The sequence below is a fragment of the Eubalaena glacialis genome, chromosome 4 (assembly GCF_028564815.1).
Source record: "Eubalaena glacialis isolate mEubGla1 chromosome 4, mEubGla1.1.hap2.+ XY, whole genome shotgun sequence".
Taxonomy (NCBI): domain Eukaryota; kingdom Metazoa; phylum Chordata; class Mammalia; order Artiodactyla; family Balaenidae; genus Eubalaena; species Eubalaena glacialis.
The window spans coordinates 47,946,559-47,959,716 of record NC_083719.1 but is presented as its reverse complement, the minus strand read 5'-3'; the positions used below and the strand labels follow the sequence as shown (position 1 = coordinate 47,959,716).

General features: G+C 33.6%; 1 protein-coding gene across 1 annotated transcript in view; it reads left to right on the top strand.

The window, feature by feature from the left end:
- ERCC8 (ERCC excision repair 8, CSA ubiquitin ligase complex subunit) overlaps positions 1-13,158 on the top strand; it is a 64,259-nt gene that overhangs the window by 9,113 nt on the left and 41,988 nt on the right. The window contains exons 2-4 of the mRNA XM_061189287.1: positions 3,994-4,089; positions 9,276-9,377; positions 12,982-13,105. Of these exons, the coding sequence (XP_061045270.1) occupies positions 3,994-4,089; positions 9,276-9,377; positions 12,982-13,105 (322 nt within the window). The remainder of the gene's footprint in view (positions 1-3,993; positions 4,090-9,275; positions 9,378-12,981; positions 13,106-13,158) is intronic.

Below are 13,158 nucleotides of genomic sequence, written 5' to 3'. Positions count from 1 at the left end.
AGTCCCCAAGACCACCCCCAGGTTTGAGTATTCTCTGGAAGGACTCAGTATGCAGCATACAGTTGTACCAAATTACTCATGGCTATGATTTATTACAGCAAAAGTATACAAGGTAAAATCAGTGGAGGGAAAGGCACATGGGTGACTTGTGAAGGAAACCAGGCACAAGCTCCCAGTGGAGTCACACAGATAAGCTTCATTTCTTTAGCAATGAATTGTGACAGCTTAGGTGAAGCTGTCTATCAGGGAAGCACATTAGAGACTCAGTGCCTAGAGTTTTTAATTGAGAACTGGCCACTTAGGCACTTTCTGCTTAGCATGTACCAAAATTCAGACTCCCAGAAGGAATGTAGGTATTCATAATGTACATTGTTTGCTCCAAATATTAGTTTGGGCACAGTGAGCCATTCTTATCCAGAAATGATGGGAACCCTCCTGAAATCCCAGAAGGCAGGTAAGGGCCAGTCTTGGAAGCAGCCCTTTCTAAAGATAGCAGTCTCAGGCCTGCCATTTTAACTGTTTTTTCACACCTTGCCTCCTTCCACACAAACCCCACCCCTGTTTCCCTATTGTAGTACCCTCCCCCTTTCCCTTCATCTTAACCCCTCCTTCTGGTTCCCGAACAATTCAGACCTAAAGTATTTAGGTTGGGTAGAGGTAGGCTACCTAAAAGGCAGGGGTTAGGTTGGCCTAAAGTGAGATTTCACTGGCTGAGCAGGTTGAGGAGGTAGTCCGGAGGTGGAGACAGGCAAGCTCAGCTGATCAGAGTGCTGAGAGAAGCAGAAATCAAAGCCTAAGCCTGGTAAGCAGCATCCTTGTTGCGGGACGGGGTAGTAGTGGAGATGGGAGATGGTTACATACAGGGGGATTGATCAAATAAGTATATTAATGATAATAGAGACCATGTTTTCACTGTTAGGAGAGGGAGCTCAAGGAAGGGATGATTCTCTTTGCACATGTTTTTATGATACTGTTTTACTTGTTATAAGAAGCAAATATTACCGTTATAATTTGAAAAGTCATCAGATGGAAAAATATTTTAAGAGGAAATAGACATTTCAGTGGAGAAAATGTAAAATATTATTTTCTGGTGAAATATTGAAGTTTAGAAATGGTAGAGCATAATGGTCTGGAGAAAAAAATGTCAGAGTTCAGATGTAGTTCAACCAATTATTATGTGATTTTGGGCAAATTACTTATGTCTTAGTTTTATAATCAGGTAAAGTGTTTAATAATATAATCTACCACTAGGAAAGTTACTACTTAGGATTACCATTTATTACACTTAATAAAGTGATTACAATGTCAGCAAATAGTAGGCTCTTAATTAATATTAGCTGTTTTTATTATTGATTAAGGTTAGACAAGTAGTAAGTGTTAGACTGGATATTTGAATCTAAGGCTAAACTGTCTTCCAAGAGAAAAAGAGGAACTTGTATATCTTTAAATCAGACACTTGCTACTGTTAAAATGATTTCCAAAATGTTTATGGGAATTAATAGTACTGCTACTGTCACTGCATAAAAGTATCAGTATGTACCTTTCCTAGCACTGTGCATTGTTTTTTTTAAAAAAAGTATGATAACTTGATAGGTTAAAAATTCTCATTTTATGAAACTTGACCCCTATTTTACACCCCTCACAAAAATTAACTTGAAATGGATTAAAGACTTAAATGTAAGTCCTGAAGCCATGAAAATCCTAGAAGAAAACATAGGAATAAAGCTCTTTGACATGGCCTTGGTAATGATTTTTTGGATATGACACTTAAAGCAGAAGCAACAAAACCAGAAATAAACAAGTGAAAAAACTCCAAAGGTGGGGAGGAGTGGAGAGGGGTGGATCTTAGGCCAAAGGAAAGCAAACTGTGAACGGTAGGAAATAAACACCAGGGCAGTGATGTGAAACTTTTGTCCATTTCAACAGCTTTTTTTCAATATAGGATAGGTTTTGGTTACTGCATACCTACCAACTACAGTGTTATATAACATGGAATAAGCACTCTTACCAAAACAGAAAAAAAAATCAGAAACAAATAAACAAGTGAGACTACATCAAACTAAAAAGCTTCTGTACAGCAAAAGAAACCATCAACACAGTGAAAAGACAACCTACAGAATGGGAAAAAATATTTGCAAACCATTTATCTGATAAGGGGTTAATATCCAAAACATATGAAGAACTCATACAACTCAATAGCAAAAAAAAAAAAAAAAAATTGAAAAATGGGCAAAGAACCTGAATAGACATTTTTCCAAAGAAGATATACAAATGGCTGACAGGTACGTGAAAAGATGTTCAGCATCACTAGTCATCAGGGAAGTGCAAAAACAATGAGACAACACCCCACACCTGTTAGAACGTCTATTATCAAAAAGGCAAGAGATAACGAATGCTGGAGTGGATGTGGAGAATATGAAACCCTTGTGCACTGTTGGTGGGATTTGTAAATTAGTACAGCCACTGTGGAAAACCAGAATGGAGGATCCTCAAAAAATTAAAAATAGAACTACTACATGATCTAGCAGTTTCATTTCTGGGAATATATCCAAAGGAAATGAAAACGATAACTCGCAAAGATATCTGCACCTCCATGTTCATAGCAGCATTATTTACAATAGCCATGACAAGGAAACCTAAGTGTCCACATATGAATGAATGGATAAAGAAGTTGTATATATATACAATGGAATATTATTTAGCTACAAAAAGTGAGGAAATCCTACCATTTGCAACTACATGGGTGGACCTTGAAGGCATTATGCTAAAGGAAATAAGTCTGACAGAGAAAGACAAATATTGTATGATCTCACTTAAATATGTGGACTCTTAAAAGAAAAAAAAAACACTCATAGAAAAAGAGATCAGACTTGTGGTTACCAGAGGAAGGGAGTGGGAGCAGGAGGAGTTGGAGGAAAGTGGTCAAAATGTACAAAATTCCAGTTATAAGATAAATAAGTACTAGGGATGTAATGTACAGCATATTGACTATAGTTAACACTGATGTATGATATATAGGAAAGTTGTTAGTAAATCCTAAGAATTCTCATCACAAGGAGAAAAATTTTTTTTCTTTTTGTTGTATCTATATGAGATGATAAATGTTAGCTGAACCCATTGTAGTAATCATTTCACAACATATGTAAATTAAGCCATCATGCTATATACCTTAAACTTATACAACGATGTATTCATTTATGTCTCAGTAAAACTGGGGGAAAAATCTTATTTAACATTATTTTGATCAATAATGAATTTAGAGATCATTTGGTTAAATTAATGTAAATGCTTTTTGACATCCAAAAGATTGAGACAAATTCTAATAGTTAACATTCACTAGGCACTTACTATATGCTGGGCATTGTTATGAGCACTTTTTATGTTTCAACTCATTTAATCTTAACGTCCTCACCAGGATAATGATGGTTTACAGTTATTGAATATCAGAAATTTCATTCATCTTAATTTGTGAGAGTACTTGTTAATCATTTTTATTTATATTTAATTTGATTTATTTAAATGTGCTTAATTGTTGAGTTGAACATGCTCGTTTTATACTTCTATAAGGCTTAAGAAACAAGGGAATTTTTTTAAAAAAACTGTAATTTAAGCTTTTGTCCACTAGATGTCCTCAGCTAAGTTTAAGTTATCAGAATTTAACTTTTTGTTCGTGAAAATTTGTTTCAGTTTCTAGCTACCTAAATTAAAAATTAATAAAATACACCCTTTAAATAAGAGATAAGATAATTAAGGCAATGCTTCAGGAGAAATTCTTTACATGTAATTGTTAGTACTCTTGTTATTTTAAAAATTTGTATAAGGTCTTTAATAATCTATAAATACCTTTGGATGTATGTTAGGAGATTTAAGCATTACTTGTGATTTTTGACTCCATGTAATTTTGGTGAAATAAGGACGTTTTAATGTTAAATTACTTTCTTATTGTTTAATTTTATTTTTCCTTTTCCTCCTTTTAATTTTTATGTTTTGCAGGGTTTTGGGACTGGAGTTAAACAAAGACAGAGATGTTGAAAGGATCCATGGCAGTGGAGTTAACACCCTTGACATTGACCCTGTTGAAGGGAGATAGTAAGTTTATTATATAATCATTTTTGTTCCTAAGTGAGATCCAGTAAAATCTTGCTTTCAGATTAATTCTGTGAAGTTTCATAAAAATTAATAAGAATTCTAAATTTGTAGCATTTTAAATCTGGCATTATTAATTTCAAATAAATACAGAACATTGAACCTATGAAATGTTGCCAAATAAACATTTCCAAACTACTTTAATATAAATATATTCATTGTTAAATCAACAAATACTGAACTTTTTTGGATGCAGAGAGTGTGTAAGTACTGAGGTATGTCTTTAGGTACTATTTCAAAACAGAGTTGTTACTCTCAAGGAGTCTAGTGGGAAAACAAATATAAAAAGCAGAAGTATATTTTGGAGAATTAGGTTTGAAGCACACCAGACTTGTGTTTGAGTTCCTCCTGGCTTTATATTTATCAGCTATGTGGCCTTGAGCAATTTATCTAACCTTTCTAATTCACAGTTCCCTTAGCTACACAATGTAACAACAATATCTAACAAGTTTGTTGTGAAGATTAATTGAGATAATATGTATAACATGATTAGCATAGGACATGGCATACTGTAAATGGTTGCCACCACTGTTGTTAATCAAAAGCATTATCACCTATACTTTTACTCCTTTCAATCCATTTTCCATACAACAACTGAAGTGCTTAGAAAAAATGTGCCGTCTACCCCACATTACTCTTACAAGAAAGTTCAAAACCCTTCATGTGGTCTATAATTAAGACAAGTGTAAAAGTAACTAAAGAAAAGTTTGTCTTATCATGTTCTGTTTAGCATTTACCCCCCAATTTTTATATTATAATGAAGTATAATTATTTACATTAAAATAAGCCAGAGTAGGTTCAATAGAAATCCATTTTTTATTTCCAGCCTCTGTCATGGTCTCACCTAGTAGTATATGAGAAACATGTACGGTGAACAAATGCTCACTTTAACACACGGTTAAATCTAAAAGATGACCTGTGATAATTCTTTTCTTCCTCCTGACCTTTTCCAGGCTCAACATAACACCTCCCAATTAAGGACAGCTGTGGGACATTTGCTTATAAAATAATCCAGACATGAGCAGCAAAGGATAGCTGATTTCTTTTGGTCTTAGGTGCTGGTAGAAAAAAATGTTCAGTACTCCAGCCAATCATTTGGGGTAGTGATCAGTTGTTTGACCTGTAAAGTACATGAATCCAGTAGGCTACCAGTTGGGAGAGTTAGTGAGAAATGTGGGAAGTTATAGATTACATGTGCATTAAATATGTGTGAGAAATAACAGACTGAGGAGTCTTTGCAGAGCATATACAAAAAAGTCAAGATTCTCACTACAGTGGTTTCCCCCTTTTCCCCCTTTTTGCATAGTAAAAATCTACAACTATTTATTTCATTGTTTGCTAAGACTTGTATTTTGCATTAAACCCTTTTGGCAGGAAAGAGAAATAAAAAGCAAAATGAATGTTTAATGGAAAATTAAATATAGGTCTTCTTTTTCTCAGAAAAATCAATTCACATGTAACTTGCTCAAAATACTTGTTAATATTTACCAACCACTGTGAGAGCTGTAGTGATACCACGGAAAACCAGAATGAAAACTAGAATACATAAATCTTGTAAAGAAGCATTTATTTCCAAAGTTAGGAGTTAATTGAAGAAGTCTATCTGAAAACAACATTTTAACAAGTGCAACTACATAAAGTACATTTGTATATCATCCTGTGAAGCTTGAATTTTCTTTTATGTCTTCTAAATTCTTCTGAGTTAATTCCATGCATCTTTGGTACCAAGTTTTCTTGTCCACATAAAAACATCAAGTCCTGTCTTTTACTGTGTTCACTTTATTATCAGGATAATAACTGTAGAGTTAAGTAACATCATTGCCATCAGATACTTCAACTACAAAGTCCGTTAATTACAATAATATTCAATTTTTTCACCCAATTAATGTAATCAAAGGAAAGCTTTTGGAAGTCATTCTAGCAAAGATGAAACATCTTATGTTATTGTAAATACAATTTAAGTTAAGTCTAAAAGTTCAGCTTTGAAAACAATTGTTTTTACATTGATAATACATGTAATGCCATGGTAAAAAACAGTATTTCACGAAGTACAAATATGCAACAAAATGTTTTTGGAATTGTTATGGTACACATGTAACTCAAAACTGTGTTGAAACAAGCTGCAACATGTTATCAACCAAAATAAAAGCTGTAGTTGTTAAAATTTACAAAGATTTCTCTGTATACACAATGAGTAACTGAACCACAAAATTTTGTAATGAAGCTAACGCTGAGTATTAAAAAAAAAACCTTCAGCATGGCATTACTTGCTATCTTTCTTTACTGCCCCATCATCAGTAAGATTTAGGACTATTTGAGCAAAGAACTTTGAAGAAGTACTTTTAAATTAACCTAATTGTCCTACAAATTGATATTGAATTTTTCTTAAAACAAGTCTATAAATCAGTGCTTCTTGGACATGCTGCTAGTTCATGAACCCTTTGTATCTGGTTCACAACAAGGTAAGGCACTTGTACCAGAATGTGGTACAAGTCACTAAGCACACAGTTTAGATGAGCTGTATTTTTTTTGTAGCAAGACTATCTCAGTGAAGAAAGAGGTGTGTTCGTGTCTGGCACAGGCTCTTTATGTTGTACTATAAATAGCAAAGAAACTAAAGATGGCAAAATAAAAAACCAATGTACAACACTTATAACAAATATAAGTGATCAAATATCTCCACAAACCACAAAATATGGATGAATGGGAGCAAAACACTGATAACTACAAAATCAGTGTGGTATCAGCATCTATACCAGGGGAGGCAATAAAAACCAATGGGGCATCTAATAGACCTGATAACTCAAAATAACTGACAGTTAGTTGAAAGCTCAGCAAGCCAATTTGACTACAACATTGAAACTGGGAAAGAATTGTGTACTCTAGTTGTTCAAGGGATTCACAGTAAGACCCAAAGGGGTTGGAGTGCTTTAGGCCCTATAATCTCTCCAGCTAATCACCTAAAGATGCCCTAATGGACAGAACCCTACGTTGAGGAGAAACTGTTTGGAATAGAATCCAAAGTGAGCAGTACAGGGACAGTAGAAAGAAACAAGGGGAAAAGATGGATCAGATAAAAATTGGGGAGGTGAATAGAATCAGGAAATCTCTGAAAGTTAGCTGCCATATTTTGAGCATCTTATTTGAAAAAGAAGAAGAGGAGGATGTTCTAGAGATATAAATTTTAAATATTGTTATAAACGAAGCCTCCCTTTTAAAAGTTTAAGAAAATTAATTTTACATAAAAATGAGCAAAAGAATAGGATTAAGATCAAAGCCCATACAAAATTATTTTAAGAACAAAGAGAATAAATAGAATAATGTTCCTTTAGACAGTATAGTTGTGCCAGAAAGATATGCCCACAAAATAGATGAGAACTCTAACCTAATATTTTAAAACTAGCTGAAAGTCATTTCTGTTTTTTATTTTCTTTATTTTTTTGGCTGCACCGTGTGGCATGTGGGATCTTAGTTCCCCGATCAGGGATCAGACCTGTGCCTCCTGCAGTGGAAGCACAGAGTCTTAACCACTGGACTGCCAGGGAAGTCCCTAAAAGTCATTTTTAAAAGATACAGTGTATGTCATGATTGTGCAGTGCATTATTTATTTGTATGGTTAGATACCACTAATATAAAATAATGTACTTAAACCTCTGTTCTTACCCCACCTACCTTAGACATTTTCTTTAAATGTTCTACTATTTAAGATGAAAATTTTAGAGCACCTACCTTTTCCTATAAACTCTTTTCACCATTTAAAAAAAAAAAAAAAAGATACAGTGTATGAAAGAGTAACATAAGTAGGAATTAGAAAAACTGAAAAATGAGATGATCAAACTCAAGAAAAAATTAGAAAAGAAAGTTTCAGAAATGAAGACTAAAGCATAAGGAACACAAGCAAATCAAATATAAGAGGAAACATTTAAAAATCAAAAAGAAATGGAGAAAGGAAAAGTATTTGAGATACAGATGTATGTAGAAGATAGGCAAAGAAGATCTAACATACATATAATAGGAGTTTCCAGAGAAGAAACCCAAAGGAAGAGAATGGAATAAAGACTAAAACTATAATCCAAGGAAACATTCCTAGAATGAATAAAATCTGAAACTACATATAAGGGAAAGAGAATCATATTGTAACCAGACTTTGATTTTGAGCTTTATGCTCAAAGAAATGAAGTTTCCTTTCTAAGATGTTCAAGGAAATAAAATGTGAGTCAAGGATTTTATATCCAACCAGACTAATTTTCAAGTACAAAAGGACTAATTATTAGTAACATACAAAAATTCAGGGAGTATTGTTCTCATTAGGCCTTTCTTAAGAATCTACCAGAGAATAAAATCAGAACAAAAATGAATAGAGACAGCACCAGAATTGGTGGTGAGCAGTAATATTAACAAATAGCAATACTTTATGTAGATGCATAAATATTTACATATATAGATATATAAATTAAATTCACAAATCTATGTGTTTTCCCTATTAGATTGTAAACTGGGGAGTCAGGAATCATGCCTGTCTTGTTCATAGTTGAATCGGCATAATGCCTAGCATATTGCAGAAGCTCAAAATTGAATGAGTTGAGTAAATGCATTCATAATGGAGGGAAGAAATCTAACACTTATGGATCCCCTATTTTTTGCCAGGCAGTATAAAAGGCCTTTGCATATGACTTATCTTTATATCAACTTTATGATTTAGGTGAAAATGTCCCACTTTTCACAAATGAAAAACCTTAGGTGAAGTAACTTGCCCAGGGTCAGATAGCTAGCATCAGTAATAACTGGTCTGTCTGATTCCATTTATAACTAGGCAACTTAAAATGACTCTGTAATATTTCACTTCCTTAAATAAGAAGTATCTTTTGCCATCTTCTTTCCACTGTCCTTTCTTTTTGGAATCATGAAGGTAAAAAATTTTAACTGATCACAGATTGAATCTTTCTATATTCATTCTTCCACAAACATTAGGTTAAAAATTTTAGTTTATTTCAGTCTATACTAATGAAGATTTACTCTATTTATGGGCATAATAAATTTGAGTTTGTAGATCAGTAATTTTCAGAAATACATAGTCATAAATGGACTATATAAAATGATAAATTAATGTGAACTTTTTTTATTATTAGCATGTTAACAGGTGGTTCAGATGGTGTGATTGTGCTTTATGATCTTGAGAACTCCAGCAGACAACCTTATTACACATGTAAAGCAGTGTGTTCCGTTGGCAGGTGTGTATTAAAAATGTAATTCATGAATTTATAAACATTTGAGTATTTTTGTATCAAATGCAAAACATGAAAAAACTTTTGATTATGTTCTTTTTGTTCTCCACCTACATAGCACACCTCAGTAACTAATTTTAGTTTTTAGACTACTTATCATAAGACTCATTTGAGTCTTTCCAGCTAAATATAAACACAAATTAGATTTTTCAACTGTCATTAATAGAACAAAAAGATTAACAGCTAGAAGCCATAAATGTACTAACAATCACACACACACACACACACACACACACACACACACACACACACACACACCCCTTCCTTACCTCTCTATTTACTCAAAGCTGCCTAACTTAACATACTTCTCTTTGTCTTGAATTTTTTGACTATTTACTGGCTTTCCAATCTTGTGAGAATTATTTTTAAGTTTTTAATAAAGTGTTTTGTGATTTTGTTTTAATTTGTTCATAATCATCACTTAATTCTTTTTCATTTCCTGTATTTGATCTGATTTTGAGGAGTCCTTGAATTAACATAGAGAATAGGTGTCAAAAAAATGTTTTCAAGAGGAAAAACTTCATGAACATTCATATCAGCAACCACTCTGTATTAAAGCTGTTCCCAAAGCACTAGATAGATGCATAAGTTCATGGAATATTTGTGAGGAGATTTACAAATGTTTCTTGGCTCTGGTGCTTCACTTTGGAAATACAGATTTAAGGAAACTATTTCTCTGAGCCTCTGACAAAACTATTTTGTCTTAGAGATAATTATACTTGCCCTGTTATTCTTGTAAGTTTTCTGTAAGACTTAAATGAAATACTATCTTTTAAAAAGCATATTAAAAATTGTAAAGCCACTATATAAATAGGAAGCAATATAATTATAGGTACACATGGTACAAAACAAGATACCACTTCAAGTACTCTGGAACTTGGTTCCTAAGAGGCTTATACCATTTTATATTCTCTCCACTCCCACCAAACAAACAAACAAAAAATCTAAATTCTAAAGTGTAAGACAGTCATTAATTAGTTTAATTCATCTTTGTCTTATTTTATCTTAGCTATCATTTTAACACTGTTAAAATAATATTTTTATATATACCACATGCTATGTAATGTTATTCCATGAGTGGCTATGATTTGCTTTTCTGGTGTGTGATGTCAAGTAAATGCTTAGGACATCAATCTTACTTTATTATGACTTTCTTCTTAGATTCAAACTCTTAACTTCAAAACCATGACTTTGGTAAATGGGCATATAAGCATCTTTACAAAATGAGTTAAAGTAGCATTTTACATTCAAAGACTTTATAATCTAACTTTAAAAAATAATTTCAATAAAAATTGTTACTAAGTTAATGTGGCTTAGACTGTTTCCTGATATTTATTTTTGCTTTACTTAATGTGTTTGTTCTGAGCACCAAAAAGATTCCTGTACCCAAATTTTTATTAAATGTGAATGAGAATGACAGATCATACATAGTAAGAGAATAATACAATATTTTGTCCTATTTTAAAATCTAAAATATAAATGAGCTTTTGTTTGTGATCACTACATTAAAGATTTATTTTATTTAAAACTGAAAAAATCTCTGTGTAGATTCTTAGGAACAGATAGAAATCAGTTCTGTTTATCTTAAGCAGAAATTTATTGGAAAGAAATTTAATATCTCACATAATGGCAGGAAGGTGGAAGAATCAAATGTAGAAAATGAGCAGAAAAGCAAGAGAAACTAGGACAAGAGAACACAGTCAAGGTCACACCACAGGAACAATTTAGTTTGGGTTCTGCTACACGTCACAAACACAGATTCTCGACTCCACAGCTATGAATAATTGCTAACTATCCTTGGTTTGCATTACTAGCTGGAGTTTTATTAGAGTCCCAGGCAGTATTGATGAAGCCCAGGACACATGTTCATGCCCCCACTGCCAAGGGCAAGGGAAAGAGAATATCTGGAGCCCCTTGCTTTATGTAACAAGAGGCAAGGCGCTGTCTTTCAACAAAACAAAGGGGATTTCCCCCCAAAAGGAAGTTTGGATGTTCAGCCAAGAAAAGGGCGCATGTCCACTGCAGTCCACACATTTGGCTGTCCAATATCAGTGTATACCTTTCTTCCCATACCTACCCTTCCTTTTAAAAAAAAAGTTTCAGCCTGACCTAATGCAAGTATCCATTATTTGACAAAAAAATGTAATTATCCCCTTCCCCAAAGAGCTATGACCCTAAGTCTATTTATTTACCACATCCATCTCCAGTTCAGGATGATGTCTATTTTTCCACTGGTTTTATGTGATCTTATATCAGGATTATGCAACCTGTGGGCTCAATTGTATAGTTAACCTATATAAAATAATGGAGGTAAGAAAAAGAGGAAAGAAAGAGGAAATTAGTTAATATATATACATATATACATGACATAGAAAGTAAGGAAATATGAATAGGTACTACAGTCCTTTTTTGCAGCTGTCTCAAGGCCAGCTTGAGGTCTTCAGGTAGCACCACATGTGTCAAGGCCCTTTATTCTGTATTGTGATCCAAACCTTCACCTTAAGGAATCAGAACTCATGATGGTCCTATCTGCATAGGGTTGCAGTAGTCTTCTGTTTACTTTTATCTTATTGAAAATTTCTAACATAAATGAAAATAGTAGTATAATGAACTGTGTACCCATCACCCAGCTTCAACAGCTATCAGTCATAACCAGTCTTGTTTTATCTTTACCCCAACCTACCCACCTACTCTGAGGATTATTTTGAAGCAAATCTCAGAAGGATATCATTTCATTCATAATTATTTGTATCTCTAAAAGGTAAAAGGTGTTTTATAAGCATAACCCCACTACCGCTATCTCACATCTACAATAATTCCTGATATTAAGTATACAGTTGGTGTTGAAATGTCCCACCATTGTCTCTTAAGTGTTCCTAAACAGCCAGTGTCTTTGAATTAAGATTCAGTAAAGGACACATACTGTGCTGATCACTGGTTCAGAGCATATACTGTATCCTTCAGGATAGCACATTATCATCACAAGGTGGTATATTGTAACTGATGTCATAACTGAGTCTTCAACAGATCATGATTCTATGGGTGATGTGTTACATAAGAGTAGTGAATCTCATGGGCATCTACCAGTTGCATTCTTTTGTTGTATAAGTAAGGTTCTTAATCAGAAACAATACTGTGTGGGACACCATGGAGGTATGTGAGGCAACAATTCTAAGAATGATGGTGTTGATAAAATGATGGCCAGGAAAAGCAAATCCAAAACCAGAATAAGTATCTCTTCCAGTAAGGAAAAATCACTGTCCCCTGAAGCGGTCCAGTGTAGCTGGCTGATCCCTCCAGGATATGGTATTGAAATCAGAAGTCTCTCATTTTATGAGCCTTAGTAGGAAGCAGGCCTCCGCATCATACTGTGAAAGGTTAAAACTAGAGATGCCTAGATATTCTCTTTCTCTAGACAGCTAGGACATGGCATGTGATCTAGGTTTGGCCATTCATATCATCGTTCCTGAGACTGCTACTTGTGAATATAGTATCAGTTTTGAAACTCAAATAAATCAGTTATCTCTAAATTTTGATTACTGTTTTGTAGAAGCCATCCTGATGTTCACAAATACAGTGTGGAGACTGTACAGTGGTATCCTCATGACACTGGCATGTTCACATCAAGCTCATTTGATAAAACTCTGAAAGTATGGGATACAAATACTTTACAAGTAAGTACGTTAAAAACTTTTCCAAGTTGCTCTGTGCGATAAATGAGAACTTA